The 24532-nt window shown below is 42.5% G+C and overlaps 2 protein-coding genes and 1 long non-coding RNA gene across 5 annotated transcripts in view; 1 reads left to right on the forward strand and 2 right to left on the reverse strand.

Annotated features, from left to right (window-relative positions):
- Nak (Numb-associated kinase) overlaps positions 1-15085 on the forward strand; it is a 119673-nt gene extending 104588 nt beyond the window's left edge. For all 3 annotated transcript variants that reach the window (XM_065437951.2, XM_065437958.2, XM_065437942.2), the window contains one exon: positions 12250-15085. In XM_065437951.2, coding sequence (XP_065294023.1) covers positions 12250-13838 — 1589 coding nt within the window. In that variant the 3' untranslated portion in view covers positions 13839-15085. The remainder of the gene's footprint in view (positions 1-12249) is intronic.
- Positions 15086-17699: 2614 nt separating this feature from the next.
- LOC139046662 (piggyBac transposable element-derived protein 3-like) lies at positions 17700-19492 on the reverse strand. The gene has a single exon (XM_070532571.1). The coding sequence runs from the start codon at positions 19238-19240 to the stop codon at positions 17858-17860; it is 1383 nt and encodes a 460-aa protein (XP_070388672.1). The 5' UTR covers positions 19241-19492; the 3' UTR covers positions 17700-17857.
- Positions 19493-19934: 442 nt separating this feature from the next.
- On the reverse strand, positions 19935-21539 carry LOC135905565 (uncharacterized). Its single transcript, XR_011511582.1, has 2 exons — positions 21497-21539; positions 19935-21103 (listed from the first exon to the last, which is right to left on the reverse strand). It is a non-coding gene; the product is annotated as an uncharacterized lncRNA (long non-coding RNA).
- Positions 21540-24532: the final 2993 nt, after the last annotated feature.

Genomic DNA, 24532 nt, shown 5'->3' on the forward strand with positions numbered 1-24532 from the left:
GCGATATGATGAAGATTAGCGGAAGTTTGTCACACGTGTTGCTTCTTTTGATGGGCACACAACCAAACAGGTTTCTTGAATGCGTTCACCTACGCAGTTCGATTACACTATGGACGTACGTATTAGTGTAAGAGCAGGAGCATTTGAGGCTTGCGAAATATTCTCATGTGCGGATTTTCAAAGCCTTGAGCTATGTGCATAAAAATGCATCAAATTTTAAATTATGATAAGTTTATTTCCTTTTTTATTGTTGTTGTTCATGAATGAAGAATGCATATATACCAACGCAAAATTTTTTTTCTCACTTTACAGTCACCCTAGAAAAATCACGGTAATTTTTAAAAAAAATAAGTCCCTAAGAAGAATCAGAATCTGCAATAAAAAAAATTGACCCTGGGCGGTCGCATATAGCGAAAAAAATCGACCCTGAAAGGGTTAAGGGGAACTTGTACCTCATGTTCATTGTTCTTTCATCTCGCTTGTTTTGACCAACATGAAAGAGCATCAACATACCAATACTAAACCACAATAATGTGAATGGATGTCGTTATCCTTCCCAACAAAGACTTATCGTTTATTCTCTTAATGGTATTAGATGTGCCTTTTAGTGACAAAGCAGTGTACTATTCTCCATCAAGGCAAGTCAGCATGATCCCAGGAACCTTTGGGTCTTCCTTGTAGTTTACGGTGGCCAAAAAAACTTTTCTCTTTGCTTGCATGTTGTATGCCTTCATTTTCTGTACAGACTTATGACTGATGATGACAGCGATTAGAACTGTGCAAACATTGATTGGAGATTTGCCAGATTAATCTTCAAACCCTTCATCTTGCTGTTCTTTTCAGACATAGTGCAACAATCAGAATTGCGTTAATATTCAAATAAAATGACCACAGCACTGTCCGGACAAATCTAGAATATACAGAATTCTGCAGTATCCTTAGTTTATTGTTATCTGTGTTGTGTGGTTCGGTGTAAGGCAAGAATTGATTTTCTTGTAAACCTGAAAATGCACCGACTCCTTTAAAAACTAGCACCAAAGCCAGTGTTTCAGAGGTCTGCATTATTTGATGAACTGCTTATGTATCGTACGGAGACCTGGTATGCATTATAGTGCATACAAATATCTTCTTTTATTTCTTTTATTTTGCCAAAATAAGAATTTTGATGTGCAATTGAGAAACTAGAGGTGCAGGTCATGTCAGTAATACTTAAATGTAGCTCTAGAGACGCTAAGTTCGGCAATAGAAAATGGCAAAGTTACGAGCTGTGCACTCGTGCCATGTTATACTTCATCAATTCTATTGGCAGTGGAAATACGGGTATCATTTCTAATTAGTCCTGCCTCATTGGTCTGACCCAAGGTAACTTAACTCAAATTGACTGTTTTTGCAGGCATCAAACTTTTTCAGTGTATTTGTGCCTTGTTAATGTGGAAACTCATTGTTAAGGCAGTGGACAGGGCAGGAAAGCATAAAGCCTGTAGAATTTCCCCTAGTTCATTACTGTGAACAGTGTCAGTATGGACAGAATCTCTTATAAGTAAAAGGAGCCAGAAGTTGCACGTATGCTGGTAGCAATACATGTGCAGTCTGTAGCTGCCAGTAAAATGCACCACTGTTAGCACAACTAGACTGGCCATTGTATTTTTCTTCATGACACTCACGTGATAGCCTTGGCCACGACTTTTTTCAGTTGCTTCTTCTGGCATCTCATGGGTAGAAGTCAGTGGAGACTGAGCATTTTTTCCCTTATGTGCTGTTTTCGTCAGCAAACAGTATCTCTCATTACTGCATTCCTTTTCTGTTGGATTCACATCTTATTACACTTTTGTTGGATTAACTTTCTTTTGCCACTTGCATTGAATACACTTTCTTTGAATTGAAAGCTTCATTGTTGGACTTGCATCGACGTGATGCTTGCCATCACAACCCTCATGGCCAGCAGGGAATTTCAAACTGCACTGCGATTTTTTAATGGTAGTGGCTAACAGAATAATGCCCTGCAGTGTGCTAAGATTTTGTGAAATTTCAATTCCGATGTTGAGTACAGTGTACGTACAGAAACAAAATTTATGTACAGCTGCTTGCTCTTTCTTCCTTTCTTTTTTTCTTTTTCTTTTTTAATGTTCTTTGCTTTCCATCCAATTTTAGTACTATAGGCGACTTGCTTTATAGGCAGGATTGGTCAGCAATTGGAGCCCATATTAATAAGGCATGACTGGATATAATTGCTTTTTGGGCAGTTGTGTGTTATGTGGCTGTTCTTGATATTACAGTGTCATAACTTGATAAAATTTGGTGCGTAGTACATTGCACAATTCATGAACTTTGTTCATAGTCATAAAATGTCACTTTTTCATTTTTTTATAGCTTTGACTAGAATTTACGCGCACACACACACACACACACACACACACACACACACATTAGATGCAGCTTGTGCTTCAGCTCCAACTCTTACGGAAATGCTAGAAACTGATTTATGGTTTATAGAGATGTTCAAGAATGATAATCCTTATCAAAAAGTTGGCGAAAATAGTTTTTACAAATTATTTTTTGGTATATTTATGTAGTCACATTTACCAATATTTGCATTTGCTTGTACTTAGTAGTTAGGCAAGTTCTAGCCTACTGCTGTATTTAGGATGGTGCATGCCACATAGTTTACTAATACCTGAGGTGGCAACCAGCACTATTGTGCATAGTATGGCACTGCATGATATAGTGCACGAACCTGGCACGCGATAGATGTTGATGCACTCAACACTTTTATTCTCCATTACCAGATCTTCCATAACCATTGCCCCCTAATGCTAAAGAAAGGGATGGTTGGTGAACACAGAATTAATATCCTGCACTTCAAATCCACTCGCCAATCTTTGAACTCATCTACTCAATTTACTCAGTAAATAGAAATGCCTTTTAGGTCTTAAGCTTGCGACAGTGTGATGCAAGTACTTTTGTTTAAGGGTTCAGACGGTTCTCTGAGGCGGAGCCTCCGAGAACCCAATTGAGGACAAAACTGTTTGTTACAAAAACACATACGCAAACTTGTAATGAAACTAGAAAGAGGATAAAACATAAAATAAACACTCAAAGAGACATCATGGCAAGAAACACACTTAGGGCGAGGATAACAGTATGCGAGTCCTGGCTGACCACGACTTTAAGGGCGTATAATAGTTTTATGGCCAGGCAGCTATAGCCCATAGCCCATAGCCTGACTGCTCTTGTCCTGCTCACGGGCGCAGAAGCTCGATCGCCGGCCTTGGGCAGCAGGCGGCACGAGCAGATGGCGGCGGCATTCTTGCGAGGCAGCTGGGCGCAAAACTCGGGCCCGTAGCCCGACTGCTCTCGTCCTGCCCATGGGCGCAGAAGCTCACCGACCTTGGGCAGCAGTTCACGATCGGGTAGAGTAGAGTGGCGACGCACAGGAACGGGTTGGCAGGAGGCCCCGGTCGGGTGAAGTCCTGGTGGCTCGGGTCCGGAACCCGACGGCCTGTCTTCAACACCTGGTCCGGTGGCTGACCTTCCCCTGGTGTCGCTTCCTGGAACTTTTCCCTGTGTCTCCCCCGCTTCTGCAAGCACGCCTCGCTTTTGTGCCGTTTGCTCATTGGCTGTTTGACGCTCCGTGGTTTCTCCTGATTCTTTTAGTTTCTTTTCTTGCGCCGTGTGGTCACATGCTGGACGCTCTTCGGCATTGTCGTTTTCCATCCAGCACGGAATTCGCCTTGGCGTGCGCCCTACTTGTCGTCTGCTTCTTGGCCTCTCCAACCACCGCACTGAATCACACACTACACACATCACAGACAGGTGTCAACAACTTAGAAAGCTGCTTAGAAAACAAAAATGTAGTTCTCCTCCTTCACGTCCAATAGTGCAGTTTGTCCATGAGTGGTGCACAAGGTCTCGAAAGCGGCATTTCAAACCATCATTAGTGGGCTAACGATGCCCAGTGGGATCCGTATGGAAAGACTTAAATGCAAAAAACGATCGTGTATCTATATTTAGGTGCATTTCAAAGAATTCCAGGTTGTCAAAATTAATCCAGAGCCCACCACTACAGTGTCCCTCATAACCAACTGTGCAGTTTTGGGACATCAAGCTTCACAGTTTAACTTTAATTAGGCCACAACTTTGCCCTTCTTAAGATCCTTTTTGCAGCAGCTGGTTAGAAAGTGCAAATGGTAAAGGTGCTTTGGCATGTGTGAAGTAAATTTCTTTGAAGGTTTCACTCTACAGGCTAAAACAGTTTAGTCTTTGTGTGGCACACTTCTTTGATTACACATGTCTGGAGACCTTTCTGGCTTGGTACTTCAACAAAGGCCATGTGACTTATCTTCAGCTTGAATGTTTTATGGCACACATTAGAAAGACCTCACATGCATTTAAAGGGCCCCTGAAACGGTTCAGACAAATTTTGTAAACGTGTAGGGTACAGCTTAAGTAGAACATTCGCACCACAATTTAAGTGAAGCGTTACGTATTAATGGAGCTACAAGCGATTAGAAGTTACCCTCCTCCCCAGCCATGCTTTTCCTCCTCAACTCGTTCGCCGAGCGAGGGCGGCTAAGCTCCGCCTTCACTGGTCCTGCGTCACGATGCGACGTCACATCGTCCACTTCCAGTTGTTTTGGAGCCAGCCCCCACCCGCATGAAACCTCTCCGCTAGCCGCTTGGCTGTCGACCCCAAGCGAGAGCTATCGAAGCAGCGTGCGTTGCGAACATTCTGTCGTAGCGCCGAACGTGTCTGGTATTCCGTTAACCAAAGGCAAGCTGGTCATTTCGGCAAATGACTGGAGGCATGAACTCAAGCTGATGAAGGAACTTTGGCGTAGACGTACGTGAGCGGCCTGATCAGTCTGCACGGTCCAGACACTTGTTGGCGCAGCGCTTAACCAGCCAAACAAAGCGCTAATATAGCTCTAACCAAGTGTAAAACATTTTAAACATTTATAAAAACAACGTGTTGATGATTACACTCCTGCGAAAAATACGCACCAGCAGCAAAGAAGAATACGCTTCGTTGCTGCTACTGTGTATGGTTGAGCTCTATGCCACCAGGTGGCTGCACCTTGCAGACCATTCACATTTGCCCTTCTGCTCATCTCGGCTCATCCCGTTACGGCACAGTCAAGCCATGGTCAAGCGGCTAGACCCTGTCCCCTTGCGCTTACATTTGCCCTAATACGGGACTCGCGAAACGCTTTTCCGTTAGTAATCTTCCGGTGTAAAGCGACGGCCACAAACACGCAAATCCTGGCGCCGATCGAATAGGGGCAGTCCGATGCGCAGCAGCCAGTTCGCTCGTACGCTGCCTTGCAGAGGGACACGATGTCGCAGCTTGACATATTGCCAGTCGCTACGTTTGCAGTCCACAAGGCAACAAAGTCGAATCGTAGTGCTCGCGAAAAGACTGAGACCAACTCTGACCGCGGAGCTCTCGTCAAAATGGAGTATGTTGTAACACAAGCAGACGACACTTGCTGTGTGCCGGAAGTGCTTAAGTGAACAGAAAAATTGTTATTGTGCATTCTCTTTACGTTACTTTCTTTTTATAAAAACAAATTAACTAACATTCCAACTATTACAAACATCATTTGTTTACCATAAAGTTGAAAAAATTATCGATCACGCACCTGGTCAGCCAATCGGATAGCTCACCCCACTGACGTCATATGGGTGATTTCCGTCATATGGGTAGGGGCGGCTTAAAATTCCGCCGAGCAGTGTGCTGCGATTGGCAGCGATGTGCTTTTTTAAAACCTTATAATAAATTACACGCTTTACGCGGAGCACTTATGTGTCAATTAATTATCAGAAGGACCTACTCTAACGACTCAGTACGTTTGTAGAAAATCATCAAAATTGTTTCAGGGTCCCTTTAAATATTTCAGGTGAATGTTACAGGGTGGGTCTTTGAGCAAGAATGTTAAGACTGTGCTTAATCGATGAAGTTCTAGTGTTTTAATGCTCTGTCACTGCTTATACTGTACAACCACGTGCATGCGGTTTCTCTTTTTGAAAAGCCTCCAAAGAGCAGAGCGGGGTATCAGAAACATCATTGATACACCAGAAACGCATTGTGGTGTCACTGTAATTACGGTGCTCTCAGTAGTATTTCCTTCATTGTATCTCAATTGCATTAAAATTGCATGACTTGAGTATCAGCTATGGCAGTACAGTTAATGTTAGACGTGAAAATTTTGTCTCATTCACATAGGCCCTGCAGAAAATATGCAATTATTCTAGTACCAGGTTCACCAGCAACCACATTTTATTACTGTATGTTGATGTAATTGCTGAACGCTTCCTGTGGCAGCTTTGATAGAAACAAGCAAGGCAGTTTTCAAATTTTGCAGAGCATTCCATCTCACTCTCTGGATGCACAGAACGTATGCTGTGAACCACAAAAAGGCCCAGGAAACATGCTGGAGTGTACTATTATAGATTCTAAACAAGATATTGACAAATATTGCATCATTTTGAAAGGCTGTAGCATAATCTGACCCAACCCAAGCTTTCATAACACTTCATAACACGTAACCACAGTGAGCTGTATTATTCTAACGTTGCGTGCTATTATTGAAAAATCCCTTTGAAGCTCGGACACTTCTGTATCTGAAAAGATTAATAAAAAGAAATGTTCATCATTTGCAAAAATGCAAATGACCAAGGATTTTTGTTATCTGCTGATATGTAGTGATAAATTAAGCTGTTAGGTTTCAGCATTCAGTGTTTACATCCTGTTGGTCTACGCAGCTTTCTCTGTGAAGCACAAAAATATTTTAACCTTGATGTGGCAAAATCTTAGTTTTGCGACGAAAACTTCCATTTAATCACAAATTTCATATTGTTGAATTTTTTGTGTTCCTAAAACAGCCTTGGTAGATAGCATCAGCTCATTGAGCATTTATGAACAAAATCCTACAAGAAACATCGGCAGTAATTGTGGGGTCAAAACCACTGGTACATGTAGTTCACGTCAGGAAATGCTTTGGCACAGGCTGTGTCTTGTGTCAGCAGTAACCATCAGTGGTGCTTTGTGTACATGTGTGTTGTCATCTTCACAGGATAGCAATGCCAGCCTTGTTTTTGTTTGTTTAGAAGGGCATAGCGATTCACCAGGCCAGGATTTCCATAACATTGTTTAAATAACAATAGAGACAACATAGTACAGTGACACTGAGACATCACCAATTTGCTTTGTTGTTGCCAAAGTGCTCGGAAGCTCACTTTTGATTAGCGTTTTCCTTTTCTGAATGTCTGCCGCCACATTCAGGATAACAAATTCGTGATCACAAATGGAACATGCCTAGCATAGTTTCCATGCCGATGCGATTGATGGAGCAGTGTTTTGTCATGTCGTCCTCTTGACAGTCGGCATTCTGTGCTTCTCGCCAGCAATGTTTGCACATGAAAGGATATGTGCGTGTGGTGAATTTTGTGACAGGCTTTTTCTTCCATGTGTTTAAACCTTGAAACTGTGATACAAAATTACTTATGTAAATTGTACAAAATGTACATGATTTTTAATGGAACTACAATTGGGTGATTAAAAAGATTTGTTACATCTAATGTTTCATCAGGTCCAGGTTTCATTATATCAAGAATTGACTTTGATGCTTCACATGTGATGTATCACGAGTTTTTATATAAAACACCTAGCACATTTGTGCTGCAGATTTGTTTCTTAGCAAGTGGTCAACTACAAGGATCTGCGACCTAATATCTACATTGCATATGAATTCATTTTCCGATAAATTACCAGATTCCAGTGGTGTAATACATGTCAATCAACTTATTTTAGATCCACTGACACTTAGCCATGACCTGACTTTTCAGAATTGAGTTGTGCTGTGTTTGCTGATGTTTGGACAGAAGTTAGAACATATAATTTTAAGATTATCCACCACCACCAGTTAAGTAGTATCTCCAGTTTACCGATTCAAAAGAGTTGAGAGCAGAATTTTTTTTTGAGAACAGAATCTATTTTTATTTTTTTCTATTTACATAGAGATAACATGTTAGAGTTCTGTTAGTTTTGCCTGAATTTTGAGCTATGCAGTTATGATACCAATGCATTAATTTTGTTCATGATTTGCTTTGACAAGGTCCTCCCCTTCCACAAACACATGCAATCACTCTCCCTCTCCTCTCTCATTGCATGCCCAATGTTGATCTGGTGCTAGCTGCAGCAAATTATGCAGCGTATGGTTTAAGTTTGCACGTGTAGGAAGTGTTAAGCACATGCAGCATTGAAAGTCAAGTGCCATCATTTAGTCTGTTTTGCTGTGCAATAGTCAAGTTTCTACCAGTCCCTCAGCTTTCCAGCCAAATGCATTGCATTTCTGTAGGCTCAAGTGTATATTGTTGTGCTCATTAGCCCGAATTGTAAACCTGAGCTTACCCTTGCAAGGGAAGGCTGTGGAGCTGTGGAGTGTAGTAGTTTGGTCCCTCTCATATTTTATTTTTCTAGCTATTGCTTGAAGACCTGCTGAAACACAATTGGAAACCAGAGAAACCCTATTAGGAGCTGAGTTTAAGATATATTTTGCCTAGACCTTATTTTTTTGCAACATTGCATTTATGACTACCTTGTAGTTGGGGATTGCCAGTGAAGGAGCCTTTGTGCTGGTTATGCTTATCTCTAAAGCCTAAATTTGTATGCGTACTTGGCAATTTCCAAGTGGCATTGTTTAAATTTTGTAGTGTTTCAGAAGAAAAATGGTAAGGAAAGGTAGATTGTGGCCTGTGTTCAGCTGCATGTTGTGTTCACTTTGAGGGGACTTACTGGCTTGCTTTATCACCATGTGCTATAATTTGTGCACGTCTTCAGCTGTGGCTTTCGTTGCCACCTAAGTGTCGCTGTTGGTTTTACATTTTTGAAAGATGCAATTTACTTAGATTCAAAATTTTATTAATCTTCACATAATGAAATATAGTGCATTTCATTACCACATATTTCTATTTTTATCAGAAATTATGCAAAAGAATATTTTCCTTTTCATCCCAGCAAAGCAGGAAGTGCTCGTAGGTGGAGTTGTAAAAGTACTTGCTGCAGTGCATTATGTTGCAGTGTCGTATTTGCAAGTTGAGCTTAATTATAATTGCACATTAATTGATGAAACCTAGAATGCATCTATCTGTAGAAATGAGCATATTTGTATATATTATATGAAGTCATCATACTGCTTTCAAGGAAATTCAAATTGCCTGCCGCCAAACAAAGGAGTTGCACCAGTTTTACTGGCATAGCCAAAGTCAGCAGCTTAGTTTTTTGCCAAATATGCCGCTTGCTTAGAAGACTGTTCCTGACTGAAAGAATTGTCTTCCTCCTCTCCCAGATAAACACTAGTCAATGGAAGCTTTCCAGTTTTAGCAGGTAATGATGAGTAGCATTATTCTTGCATTTGGAAATATGCCTTTACAATGTGCTGCTGGCCTGTTCCCCCCATTTTTTTCCCCTAGGGGAGCACTGTTGTGAATGTCTGTGTAGTGATGCTGTGAGTGCAAAGCTTGCAGTGTTAACCTCTGTGCTCTTGTAGCACTTTGGGTGACTAACTTATGTTGTTGTGCAAGCCTTGAATGTGTGTGGGGATCAGTTGCATAGTGTTGTTGCCTTGTGAGAGTTCATGCAGTTTTATTTGATTTTAGTCAGTTTTACACTGCTACTGTATAGAGATTATACAAAGAACAGTGATTTTATTGGGCTTTGCCAAAGTCTGACATAATATTAAGTTGAGGATGCTGTGATTTCTTATCCATGCAGCACCTACTCACTATAGCACCCATAGTGATTATAATTTGTGTGGTCAGTAGCAAGGATTGCCTGAAACGGTTGTTGAAACCACTTTAAAACTTTGGAAAGAAGAGAAAGTATGTTATATGTGTGCCTCTCTCATTAGCTCTGTCCCTCTTAGAGCAGGAAGAGAAAGTTTGTTTTTATAAGTGGCACTGTCTTGTGAAGTTCAGTGTGCATGATTGTTTCTTACTGAGTGTTGCATGTGTCTTTGTAGACCTGTAATGTCTGGGATGCATGGGCTTTGCATGTGTAATTTATAACATGTGCATGTCTATTCTACGCTTTAATGTCTACAAGTTGGCCACGATTGTGAAAACAAAAAAGTTACCAGGGCACTGTGCATAAGCAGTGCTAATAATCATAACATAATGGGCTTGTGGCAGTAGTACATTATAGTACTTTGCATTGTTTTATATTCTTTTTATGGATTTCTCTAATAAACACTTTTGGAGGTTTTCCTGTACCAAGTGTTTGCCATTACCACACAAGGTAAATTGTACTGCATAGTCTCCTAAGCATGCAGGCAATCTGAAGGCACAGTCTTATGTGCAGTCACTGTCTTCACATGATAGTAAGTACCCAACATTTTTCTTATTGTCCTCATTTGAAAAACATTGCAAGTACATGTTTCGACTGCCTCGCAAAGCTGTCAGTATTGTGTTAAGGCTTTCTTCCCTAACCCCGAGGAAAAGTGTAACATTTTTTTTTTCTTTTTCTGTACCCAGCATTCATCTAACCACTTGGGGGTCCTTTAACTTACTGCTGACTGGACTGTCATAAGTGCGACCAACGTGAATTCTGCTCCCTGCATGGATTTCTTTCATCCCTTCTCTCTTGCATGGCATTGTTATATGCATGCTATCTTGCATGGGGCGCTGCTGCACTGCTACAATGAATTGCATTTTTGCTGCATGAAAGGAACATTTAGAAGTTGTGATAAGATATTCATCACCTATTCAATTTGCTACAAGTAAAAGTTGAGAGACATTATATTCTATCTTTGCCTGCTCCTGGAGGAATCGGGAAAAAAAAAAGTGGCTGCAATTTTATTAGTGCTTGTTTGCTAATTTTGGTACAGATTCAGCAAGTAAGTGTTATGGCCTTTGCTGGTTATAGGTGCACCTCCTCACAAGTTTTCAGTCCTGTTTGTGAGAATAGTACACCTAGTTCATAGGAGATACTGAAAGCTTTTTTTAAGAATGGTTCGTTTGCAACTATTTCAAATAAGAAATAGCATTACACTGTATATACGCACCTAGAAAAGTCGTCATAGCATATAAAAGAAAATGAAGTTCTATCTAAATGTACAAAACGCATCAAGAATAAGCATAATCAACAAAAAGAAAAAATATTTTGCAGAAACTTTCAGCAGTACCCCATCAGAAAACTGGAAATAGGCTTCTCCCCAAGCCACCTATGGCTTCATCTGGAATTTGTAGAGACAGCTGTCATATGTGAACCATAGGTGTACATTTAATTTGCTTTATATCACATGTAACACGGTTACAGCCATAGATCTCACATCGGTCTGTCTCCTCTGTGTTTTCAAAAGAAAGCAAGTCGCATGTGAAATTTCTTCTACCTCGTCCTGTGTTCCTGCTCTAAACCAACAAATGATGCTTGCTGTCATTGTTCTCCGTCATTGTTCTCTGAAGACATTTAGCCACGAACTTTGTACTCAATACCAAAACTCTGCAAGAAAAAAAATTATTGCATGTTGCCTGTAGGCAACATTCGTCAATAAAGGGTTAACTATGGAAAAGCATGCTCTCGTACTACATGGGAGCATAGTGCTAATAACAGTGCTGTGTTCATACTCCCAAACACCTTTGCACTACCAGAAGAAACAAAATTGAGGCACGGCATCCTTTTTCCCCACTAAAAGAGTTGCCAGATAAAATCAAGCACCATAATTTACACATTTTTATAAGGCAGTAACAACTTATTCTTCTTCTGTTGTACTTGTAGACAGCATTTCGTTTGGTTTAACTTTGAATGGGGCCTTTTGAACTGTAGTAAAAAGACAAAGCTCTAACATGCTGTTCAGCAGCACATTTGCTCACATTGCCTGCAATTTTTTTATTGAATGAAACAAAGTTGCATTGCCATTAGTTATGAATGTGAGTTATGAATGTGACGTATTTTATGACATTGTTGGAAGTCAGTAGGTCACATTATCGCATTCTTGTTCTCTGTGAGGTCTGCGTAGAACTGAATGCACTAAATCGCTACTTTTGTATAAGCCACTATTTCTCATTACTAGAACTTAAAATCTAGTGAAAGTTAAGTGCAGTGGTGAGAACAACATATTGAATGTGCATATTCACTTTTTCACTTGTGTACTGTAGCAGCATCTGTTTCACTGAACCTGACTAACCAGTAAAAAAATATACTGCTATGCACTATACTGTCACTTGACAATTCATTGAATGATTTGATTGCAGGGCCTTTAGATGAAGAGGCAGCTGGCTATGTGCCACTATATGAAGACCACGGTGATGGAATTGTCATTCGGGCTCGACATTGCAGCGAGAACTCCAGCGCTTCCCAGGAGGGCAGCCAGGGTGGGCGGTCTACCAAGGAAGCACTGGCATCTTTTGGAGCCTTTGCTAGAATACCCGTTGAAGATCGTTCCAAGTATGAAAAGCTTTTAGATGATGTTGATGAAGACTGTGCTCGAGGTGAATCCAGTCGCAAACACAAGCTAACTGGAGATGAGGACAAGGATTCCATTGGCTCTGCAAGTGACCTCCAGGCAAGGGTTGAGCTGAGTGAGGAAGAGGATACCGAGGAAGTTGGTCGGCAGAGAGCAAGCAAGAGGATTGATCCTAAGAAGGAACTTTTTGTAGCGAGCAAGCAGCCCTTAGTATCGGCAGACAGTGGTGCAAGAGCAGTAGTTACAGAGACGGGCACCTTGCAGGCACGTGGCTTTCAAGATATGTTTGTTGGGCATATGGAGGGTGATAAGCCGCTGCTAGAGGATGAAGATCAACTTTCAGAGACTGAGATAAGGCCCGCTGCAGAAGAGGAGCAGCCTAGTGTCTGCAAGGTTCAGAAAAGTCTGCTTCCTCCGCCGAAGCGCGAGTCATTTCCGACGGAAGGAGCAGTGGCTAACAGGGATAGTGCTGATGTTTTCACGCAAGCTCCTTTCCGCAAGCCGAGGCCACCAAGAAAGCTGTCCGAGCCTGCCAGGCCATCAGGGCATGCCACAAGCAGCTCCTCTGTAGTTCAACCATTAGTGTCTTCAGTGCCACCACTTGCAGTGCCAACTGCTACAGCTGTTGCAACACCATCAGCAATCAAGCAACACAGTTACACACGCTCAGCCTTTTCAGATTACAAGGTGGCTGCACAGGATTACCGTGTGGACTATCAGCGTCTCTCTGTGCATGCAAACTCGGAGAGCGAGCTGACCAGAGGACACTCTGAGGCAGATCTTTTTGGTTCAGCTCCCTTCACACACCTCAAGGCAACCCCTAATAGCAAGGGCCTGTTCAAGGAAAGCATGTCAGCAGTGCCCCAACCATCAAGCCGCCATAACTCTGTGGTGTCAATGTCTGTGGCACCACAGCCCCATGCACCTACCATTCCAACACGTACACAGAGCCATCAAGACCTCTTTGGATCCACCCCGTTTGCTGTTGAAAGTACTAGCGGTTTGCGAGAAACAATGGAAACAACTTTGGCAATAGCAACTCACACTGGCAATGTTGCCAAAACTCGCCCCGATTCTCCTGAGAGCCCAACAAGCTCAGATGAGGAAGGTAGTTTGAGGAAGTTTCGTAAGGACAAAAAACGTTATCAGCAACTCAGGACGGAAGATGCAATTATGACTGAGGATCTGGTTGAAGGAAGCCGTCGAGTTGCAGTGCACCTCCGCACATCAGCAAGTCGCAAGGACAAGCGGAAAACGGAGAAAGCCAGCAATGCATTCTCAAACCTCAGCTTTGAGGACATTGGCAGCGAGGAGGACACATCAGCAAGCAGCTTTGTTACTGAGGTCCACTTCAGGACTTCTGCAGTGAGCAAATGAATGCTCCTTCACTTCCCTTTAAGCAGAAAGTGCAAGCTTATGAAGCAAGATGTGATAGTACTATTTGTACATTGCGATAATTATGTATTATTATTGTTACTATTATTGTGTTGGCAACACATTTATATATTATATACATATATATATATATAAATAAATAAATACATACACACACACACAAACACACACAAGCCCCACATAATTATTTAGAAAGAATGTTCTAATTTGTTTTCACTGTAATTGACAGATGAATGTGAGGGGACAGCTTGGAAATGCTGGCCAAAGGGCGTCAGCTTTTGTTTCTCATCTATGGTTTTAGCTTTCCTCCCCTTTTCACTCAAAATAAGGGTAGCATGCACGTCAATCAAAAAAAATCTATCTTATAGCAGGAACAAGTGTTCTTGTGGACACTGGTGCTTTTGTTTTAATCACACTGGCTCAGAGAACCTGTTAAGGTGTATGCTGTTAGCCTAGTTTTCTTGTAGATTGTGATTTCCTGTCATTGGTGCTTGCTTTGTTGCGTGCCAACATGTGTGACTTGGGGAGCTGCACATAACTGAATGGTAGGGTAGTGTCTTTCTAGAGCATTGGCCTGTTCATACTGGCTGCTCTTTTTCAGAGCTACTTCATCCTGTTTGTCTGCTGCAGAGGAGCGATGTTGAGTGATGTTATTTATTTCTGCCGAGGGTGGACACGCATGTACCACTAATTTAACAGTTGAAATCCTTAGCAAGGTAGCAAAAAAATAGTGTTGGTTGTTGTGCTGCAAATTTAATTCCCAGAGAAGCATGATAATATACCATTGTCATGTGCACTCAAGTCAGTGATGGTGTCACTTGTTTATGCTCTTTATGTTCTGTGTTGAAAGCAACCAAATGCTGCTTTCAACACCTACTGTCAGAAGATTTGCCTGTTCAGACCATGTAGCCTTTTTAAAGAGTGGAAGTTGTGTTTGTCTGTGCTTTAATTTCAAAGGTGCAATTTGCTGCACATCTGATTGACTTTTTTTATTATTCTTGATTTTTCACTTTCTTCAAATATTAGTAATGAATTGCTTGCTTCTTACAGCTATAACTGTACTGCAGCCTAGATATTTTCTCCTTGAAATGAAAGGCAGAGACATAGGATGTTGAAGATTATACCTACTAAAAAAAGGTCAATCTAAGAGTCTACATATATTAGGAAAACACTTCCTCTATGTTTTATAGATTAGCTGTAGGTATTTAATAAAAAAGTGCTAACCAACAGTCTTGGTGTGTTGAAGTCTTTATTTATGCCCACTTTGCTGTCACATTCACAGACAGTTCTAAATTTGCTGGTAGAATTCTTTCTGCAGTTCCAAACAAACTAGGTATCAGAGTGACGTATTACCAAATAATAATCTTGCCTCATGGCACATGAGGTTGTCATCAAAAATTAAGATCTGTTTAGGTATGAGAAAGGAGAACTGAATATCTTGTGTTGATTCTTCATACTGTGCCTACTGTTAAAAGGGCTAGATTAAGACGTGGGTTCTGTGAAGGCACCTTAGTTGATACCACTGATAAAACTAGACACTCATGGGCAGTTATGTAGTGAAGTAACTAAGCTCACACATGTCTGTGAAGAAAAGTATTTAGTTACCTTTTTTGTTTGCCAAATTTATTATGAATAGCGGATAAATTATGTAAATGTCTCATAAAAATCTGAACTGCAAAAATGCAGCTGATTGACTTTAACACCCTATTTTTCAAATTATTTTGGCTACCTGGGGTTCATGTCTACCCATATATATATATATATATATATATATATATATATATATATATATATATATATAATGTAGTCAGTCTGGTCTGATTCTACCTCCATAGGAATGTACAGGCGAAATCAAACCTGCAACATCATGCACCACAGCACAATGCCATAGCCACTGTGGTGGATAACGGTTTTTTTTTAGGCAAACACTGGTTTAACTATTTGATATACACATGATATCACAGAAATTAGGCTTAAGCACTAGTGTGTACTGTAGCAAAGAGTGAAATCCCTTCGTCTAGTGCAGTACCACCATTCTGAATTGTGGCACTTTTCCTGCTCCAGTATTGAACTATGGTCACCTCAAATTTCCCATTAGACATTCTGTAGTATAAGCTCATTCATGCCAACACAGGAACAGGGCATGTACAAAGGAAACGGTTCACTTCTCTCGCTGCCAATTTGCATGCCATGCATATCTCTCTTCTTGGAGGTGCAACCAAAATTCAGTGGCTAAAGACATTCCATCTAACTCTCGAATGTTCTGTAAAATTTAAGAATTTGGATGCATGAAGTTTTACGAAAAATACTGTTCATGGAAAAGCATTGCTTGTTGGTCTCCGAACCTTTCGTGCGAAGTCTTTTGATGGTGAAAGGATGCCAGAGAGGTACTTGCTTTGAGCAAGTTTATGCAGACAAGTTCCTGAAGCATGCAAAATTTGCAACAGCAATGTTGCTGAAAAAGTCGGCGATCTAGAATTGGTGTTACTTGTCAGTCTCTGCTGTTCCAGGTTAGCTGCTGCTTGTATGCTGCATCTAAAAGTAAGTCGTCATTAATGTGTGTGTATCCCACAAAAGGTGTGCGCTTAAGGCAAACTTTTATGTGTGCTATATACACTCCCTCAGTATTGTCTGGTATGTGTAAATGTTGAGATGGATTTCTTAGTGTATGGCTAACAAATTGGAACCAGCAAGACATGAGCTTAAGAGTACTGACATGAAAATTATTGTCTCCCTCTTTCTGTGCTTTTGTTGGTAGCTGCAGACTCCATGATTACATGTGACGCATTGCTTTACTAGTGCAAATGAGCATTTCAACTTCTTCAAAGCACTAGCTGCCACAAGCGAAGTGTGGCAATGGTGAGAAGTAATCGTTATGCTCTTCTCAGCGTGTTTGCTTTTAATGTAGGCGAGTTTTAGTTTTCTCAAAGTCCTTTTTGCCAAATTTATTATGAATAACAGCACACAAGCAAAGAAAGAAGTAAACGCGAGCCATTAAAATGTGGAATGTGATCTTTTCTACTGTTGCCTGGGAGCCTACATGCAAGCATTAATTTGCATGTAGGCTCCCTACTGTCCTTTGATTCTTCAACATACATTCACAACTATAGGTTTATAGTAGTGCTTCTAGACATGTTTGTTCATTTCTAAGCATCAGTACACATTTCTGTATCAAAGTGCTGGCTGATATGAGTGATGTCGTAAAGCTGAGAGACGGGCATTAACCCTGGAAAGCCCGCACAGAGAAACGCAAGGAAAAAAAAAATGGCTGTGGCTTAAGTAAGGTTAAGCCCAGGATGCGAAGCATACTAGCCTTTATTTTAGTTGTTGAACCACTGTTTAGCCTGGTGAACTGCTGTTGCTTGGCTATATTTGGTTCGGCTAGACGAAGAAACAACTCATGCATTACTGCTTCGCCTTCAAGAGTGGAACGCGACAGCGTTCCCGTCGACCCGCCAAGGGGTGTAAGACAATGGGCTACAGGGCAGCGACTACGCATCCCGCATTGGACGCGGTGAGCGTCGAGCAAAGCAGCGTTCGGCGCGGCAACGAAATGTGCGCCTGAGCAAGAGACGCACGCCTTAGAAACAGCTCGTTTCTAAGGCAACACCGCATTCACTAGAGGCACTTTTGTACCGCTTTGAAGCATCGTACTCGTGGCTCAGTGGTAGCGTCTCCATCCCACACTCCGGAGACCCTGGTTCGATTCCCACCCAGCCCGTCTTGCAAGAGTTGAGCCAAAGCCACTTCTCCTCTGTCGTGACGTCACGGTGTCACGTGGTTTCAAGGCGACACCGCCGCGCCTGAGGAGCTGGGCTGAGCTCTCGTAATATGCTTCGCATAAAAATGAGATAACTTGTTTATTGACTTCTGCGATGCACATGAGTCGAATAATTCAAAAATACTACAAAAATATGTAAGCATTACGCTACTGCAGTCTGTATCATATTTGATACAATGGGCTTCTTGGTTAGTTCAGGAAGGCTGTGCAAGCCAGATCTTCATTGCTTGTGGTAGTCATAAAAACAATTTCTGTCTTTGTTCAGAAAAAGTGTCACCTCACATTTGGAACAAATAACAGAACTGAACGTGTTCATACTTGGTGAACAGTTCCTGCATCGCAATCTCTTGTTGGTGACCAGGGGAAAGTGGCCAACACCATCTTTCCGTACTTCACTTTGAGGTAGCTTTGTCGCCACTTTTCTTTTCTTTGGGACTGGTGAAGGGAGACTAGAAGGTCGTCCTTTTCTTGTCTTTCCACAGAACATCAAAGAATCTGACAGCTCAGCAATGAATACTCGTAACTTCATCGCTTTTGTTTTTAGCTGGACACATTGGCGCCTATGGATGTTCCAAGCGTTCACCACACAGATAAATAGGCTGTGGTACAAAATATACATGTACCACCACCTGGATCTGATATTGAATTTGTATAGAGCCACCTGATAATTGTGCTGGTCTATACCGCCCATGAAACTGTTGTACACCGCAACAATAGCTGGGCGCGGTACATCTATGTGGACTTTGGCCTTGCGGTCATATCTCTTTACCTTCTCAACAGGCTCCACGGACACAAAGTTTGAAACTAATGTTATGGCTTTCCTGTCGAACCAACGTACAACCGCAAGGCCTGCCCCGTTGTCGACACTATGATCGTGGGAACCTTGTCCATGTGGCTTTAGGGCTTTCTCAGACTTGAGCGAACAATCCTTTAGCCGATTTTGGCGCAAAGTACCGACGTACTGGATACCACGGCCAGTAAGTTCTTCAACGAGGTCCAAAGAGCTGAAAAAATTATCTGCAGCCACCTTGAAACCCTCGTCGGAAGGTAGTTTGCTGCACATATCCAGGACAGTGTCGCCACCTAGTCCAAATGTGTAGTTGGCATTGGTCTTGCCTTGGTACACGTCAAACTGATATAGAATACCAGTTGCTCCAGCACGACCCCAAAGCTTGAAGCCCCATGGTACTGGTTTGTTGGGCATATATTGTTTTAGGCTACTTCTACCCGTAAAAGGCACCATCATTTCGTCAACTGCATTGTATTCCTCTTGTTCAATGCTTTCAAGGTTCCGTTGCAGGGCGACAATCCAAGGCCGCAGCTTCCAAACCTTGTCTTTTTTTTCTTCTTCGGGAACTGCGAGATTGTCAACAATGTGCAGGCATGCCATCAATTTCAAGAAGCGATTTCTTGACATTGTGTCAGCAACTGGTGAGTGCCTTGTGCCTTGTTCCCAGTAGCATCTTACATTTGGCATTTGGACGAGACCCATTTGCAAGTACATGCCAATGTACTGTTCGACTTCATGGATACTTGTGTTCGCCGATTTTCCATATTTCTGCGTATTATACAAGTTCGTTTGTTCAACTAGCATTGCTAGCATATCATCTGTGAGAAGCCTTCTAAAAAGCTTCACTGGAGATTCAAGATCGTCCGGTTCACTAAATGTTCCCGAAAATTCTGGATGGGCAATCTCGAGCAAGGCCTTCTCCCACTTTCTTCCAGGATGGGATGATGACGCGACAGCTGAACCACCGCAGAAGTCCTCTGTCTCTTCGTCATCACTTGACACAGAATGGATGGCGGCTATACCCTTTGTAACGGGCGGCAGCTGGCGCCACCTAGCCTTTTGCTCCCCCTCCTATTTTATTATTATTCTTTTTTTCCTTTCTTTATATCTTCTTTTTCTTAACCTAGTTTTTACTCCCCTTTTCCCCCCAATATAACTATCTAAAACAGTACAGGAAGCATTATCTCCCCGATTTATGGTTTTATCTATCCCTTGACTTCCTCCACCAATCCTCTAGCCTCCTCTTCGTTACTGCCACTCTTTTCTCGTCTATTTGCCCTCGTTCCCCGGGAAAACCTAATGCCCCTTCCATATCTGCCACTGTTCCCTCTGCCAGGGTCGGGTGAAGGTCTGAGCATCGCAGCACTATATGCTCAGTGGTCTCCATTTTGGCTCTGCATGCTGTGCACCGAACGTCCACGTCTTCGAATTTAGCCCTGTATGTTTTCGTTCTCAAAACCCCCGTCCTAGCCTCGAATAATAGTGAGCTGCCCCGCGAGTTATCAAATAAGAGCTCTCTCTTAATCTCCTGTTTTTGTGACCTATACATTGATAGCGCTGGCTTTCCGAGCATTCTTTCTTCCCACATTTTTCTTTCCATCTCCTTCACCTCCTTTCCCACACTAGAACCACGTTGGACCCCCTCCCTCGGCTGTAGGTATCTATTCCTCAGCTTCCTCGTTCTAAGTGTCCACTTTGTGTTCAAACTTTTCATGTACAGATATTTGTACACTTTTCCTGCCCACCTTTTTTCCTCCAGTGTTGAGAGTCTCTGTTCAAATTTTAGTTTACTTATTGCTTCTCTACCTTCAAATGACGTCCATCCCATGTCCCCCTGCACTCCCTCAATTGGGGTGTTCCCGTGTGCTCCTAAGGCCAACCTGCCTACACTTCTCTGTCTCGTTTCCATGCATGCCTGAACTTCTGATTTCATGCACAGTACTGAATTTCCGAATGTGAGGCCTGGTACCATAACCCCTTTCCATACCCCCCTAACCACCTCGTACCTATTATAGTTCCAAAGTGCCTTGTGTTTCATTACAGCTGAATTCCTTTTCACTTTTTCAATCATAGTTTTTTCCTGTTCTTCCAAGTACTTTTTGCCCTCGTTTAGCCATATGCCCAAATACTTGTATTTTTCAACATGATCTATCTTAGTGCTTTGTATTTCCAATGGTTCCCCCCTTTCTTCATTGTATACTATTATCCCAGACTTCTCTCTACTGAATTGCAGTCCCAATTTTTCTCCCTCCTCTCCACATATGCTCATTAGTTCCTGTAGCCCTACTCGGGTGTCCGCAAGCAGTACAATATCATCTGCATACATCAGTCCGGCTAGTACTTGAGCTACCTTCTGCCCTTCCAGCATATAGCTTATGTCAGTGCCTATTGTGCTCTGTTCTAGTCTCTTTTCCATTTGGCTCATGTAGATCATAAAAAGCAGGGGTGACAATGGACATCCCTGTCTGAGTCCTCCTCTTATTTTAGCTGGCTTTGTAGTTTCCCCTTCCCATGTTATCTCTACCTCATTATCTGTATAAACTTGTTGTAGGAACTCAATCGCCGCATCGCTATTTGCTGCAGTACATTCCTCTTCGTCGCTGTCCGAAAGGTCACTGAAGTCACTAACATCATCTCCGGCAGCTAAACGCTCCAGGATATCTTTCAGAGCGCCACCTAAAACAAAAAGAGTAAATCAGTGAGTAAAATACGCGGTACACAGCAGGCCGCGCATTTGCAAACATCAATGCAATCCGAACAAAACTGAAACAGCATGACTAAGTTTCTGCTTCACGCCTTTTAGAACAGACAGCGAGAATTCTTTCGCGTAGAACGGGCAGCACTACAAGGTATGCTCACCCAAGATACAAGAATCACTACGGGGAGAAACACACGAGAAGAAAGGGAGCTCCACTAAAGCCCACTGTATCAAATATGATACGCGCAAATTCCGGGCGTTGTCACGCAGCATAAAACTGCTGTGTATCGAAGAAAATTACTTGTGGTGATTCGCAAACGTACTGGGAACAATTATGAACCTGCAAATGCAATATATAATAAACAGCTTACCTTTTTTGGAGTAGAACGTGAGTGTCGCTCGTGGACGCCATTTTTCAAAGACAACTTGCGACCTCCTGGTGGTAAGAATTGGAAGCAGCCGGAAGAGAAAACAATTTTCAGCGTGTCAAGAGAGACCCACAGCGGTTTCCGGAGTTCCAGTTTCGTTTTCCTCCAAGAGCGGAAGATTTGAATTTGTCGTATCATTTATGATACGTTGGGCGTTGTGGGGTTAAAAGCCTGTGCCTGCAGCCTAATAGATCATTGAGCTATGGTACCTAGGGATCCACTCAAATTCCACCATCCAACATAATTTTTTTATTATTATTATTAAACTGCATCTCGTGTTAAAAGGACACTAAAGGTTACTATGAAGTCAAGTTAAAGTGATAAAGCAATGCTCTAGAACGTCTAAGGCGTCAATATAATCGCAAACAGACCTTTAGTAACCGAGAAATTGCGGCAAATGCACGACACGATTTGACACCCCCCAGCGACATTCAGGTGCTAGCCTGATGACAAAGGCATTCCTCATCGTAATTTGTCACTAGTACTGAACTACTCGTATTAAAAAGATCATTTCATTAGTTTGTAAGACGGTAGAAAATGCTACTTGTCTACTTCTATTAGATTATAAGAAAAAATAACATTTTAACGTTACCCTCGAGTAGTATGGGTGGTCGAAAGGTTTCGTTTTCGCTCGACTCTGCGCGCTCGACTATGCGCCGCGCGCGCTTTGGGGTTTCAGTTGTTTCGTTATCACGTCGTGCTGCGCTGGTTCTGCTGGCTCGCGCAACTTGCATTTGAAACAAGCAGCGAGAATCCCACGTCCATGTGATGTCGTGTGATGCGCGAACGGTCCGCGGAACTTGGCCAAGGGCAGTTGCAGCGGCGAATCCAACGTTACTTATCACTGTGTTCCAACGAGTGAACCTCTCCGTTCGAAGTGGTTAAGTGCCGTACCTCTGCCACAGCGCGTTGGCAAAGAGCTGAAAAATCGCATAGTGTGCTCGCTGCACTTTCGTCCAGAGAATTACGAGTTCAACGCCGACTTATTGAGGTGGTGTGGAGTGCCTTTCAAGGTTTCCCCTAGCGCTGTTCTGCCAGTCTTGCCTGCATTCTCCGAAGCGCTAGAACAACTGCAGGTCGAAGACGGGGCTGTGAGTGCGGCATTTGATTTTCACGAAGTAAAAGCTACAAATGTGCGAATATGTACAGCCATGACATACAGTTGCCGTCGTAGTATAGTACGCAACGACGCCGCCAGCGAAAGCCCTCGGCAGCAGGTCACGTTCATCAGTGCTTAAATCGCTGAAGTCGAGCCCAGCATCGCGAGCCAATGTGTCGTTGTCAGGGTCGTCCATTGCAACGAGCGTCGAAATTGGCGTCATAAAATGAAGAACCAGCTTATCGTCGCGCGCTTACCCTTCCGCTAGCCACTATAGTTCCGCTTTCGCGCTGCTGTCGGCTCTGAATTGGCTCTGTTTCTGGCCGCGCGTTCGCGTTTTGCGCAGAAAAGCCGTAGCGCCGTCTGCGGGCGCCGTTTTACTCACCGACGGCGCAACGTCACTATGAGCCTATGACGTCACCACTCCTCGATCGGAGGGCGGGCGATTTGAACTGCCCTAGAGGTACGCGGACGCTTCAGAACGCGTTTTCTCTTAAAATAAGTCTCTTCTTCGCATGAAACAAGCGTTTCGAGGCTTCTGGGATGGTATTTTAACAGTCCACGTTGACTTAATATTAACCTTTAGTGTCCCTTAAAACCTTTTCTGAGCCTACTTGGAAAGCACCTGGCTTACTGATGGACCCACACCAAGGCCCAGGAAGATAGGAAAAAAACTGGGAGCTATTGGATATGGGACATTCTATTTTTTAATGTAAATTGCACATTGTGAGCATTGCAGCAAAAGGTGCAGTGAAATCAAATCTGCATATGAGCTCGTAATGCAGTGATGCATGCGTACATTAATTTTGAATGCGCACCATTTCTGCTGTCATTTGTAGTCATCTATATGGCATAAAATTTTTATTCATTGGCACGTGCTGTGCTTGCACACTTAAATGTGGTAAGAGTTATGCCCACGTCACGTGCACACTTCTAAAAATCCAGAAGGTCCAATGGATTTCTTTCCTGAGCTTGTGCAGAAAAGCAAAATGTGGCTTGCAGCTTTCAGTGGCCTTAGCAAGTTTGTGTGCGACTTTGTCGTGGAAGTCAGAGCTTCGGCTTTTGAAGCACACCGACAAGTGTCTGCTGTAGTAATTTACAAATAAATATAATATTGCTTTCTCTGAGCACTTTTATGTTGCGAACCAGTGTCTGCATTTCGCCTAAAAAGGAGAGGTTGCTCAGAAGAGCATGCCCCTATAGACTGCTACGCCTCGCTGGGGTAAGGAGTAATGGGAGATACGTGGAAAGAGGTAAATGGCAAGTGACAGTGCTATCTTACAATGAGCTATGTGCAGTTCTGCGTATTGGATGTGTAATGTGCACTATACACACACAACACACGGGAGTGATGCATCCACTGGGATGTCCATGCATGAAATAATTAGATCTGGTTACATGAAAACAGGTGTGTTCACGAAGGATACGTTCCTGCTGCTTTCATCCAGTGCCTTTGTTACTACATATATTAGGTATTATTATTGGGTATTAGGTTGCTGATGTGCTCTACAAGAACTTGCAGGCAGACTCGTGGAGCTTTCTCTAAGCAAAGTGTCGCATGAAGGAACCAGAGTTCCAATGAAGAGCACTGTAAAAGGTGCTGTTTTTTTTTAAATATTAAGCACCAAGTGTTTTATAACACTTTTTTGTTTTGAGATAACTTCTGATTATCAGTGAGGAGTATTGCCAGAAAAGTATGTAATCGACTTGGCACTCTAAGCTCGAGAAACAGTTAAGATGGAAATTTTCATGCACATACAATATATCTATGCAATTACACTGTTACTGTGACTTCATGTCTTAAAAGGGCTGATGCTGCACTTCTTACAGTAGTGCTTAGAGTTGTTTCTCTAAAGTACCCTAGTAAGGAACACATGTCA

Source organism: Dermacentor albipictus, chromosome 1 (genome assembly GCF_038994185.2).
Source record: "Dermacentor albipictus isolate Rhodes 1998 colony chromosome 1, USDA_Dalb.pri_finalv2, whole genome shotgun sequence".
Lineage (NCBI taxonomy): Eukaryota > Metazoa > Arthropoda > Arachnida > Ixodida > Ixodidae > Dermacentor > Dermacentor albipictus.

Bases quoted from the DNA above. Each gene is read 5' to 3' on its own strand.
- LOC139046662 (XM_070532571.1), bottom strand. From the start codon at position 19,240: ATGCTAGCAATGCTAGTTGAACAAACGAACTTGTATAATACGCAGAAA.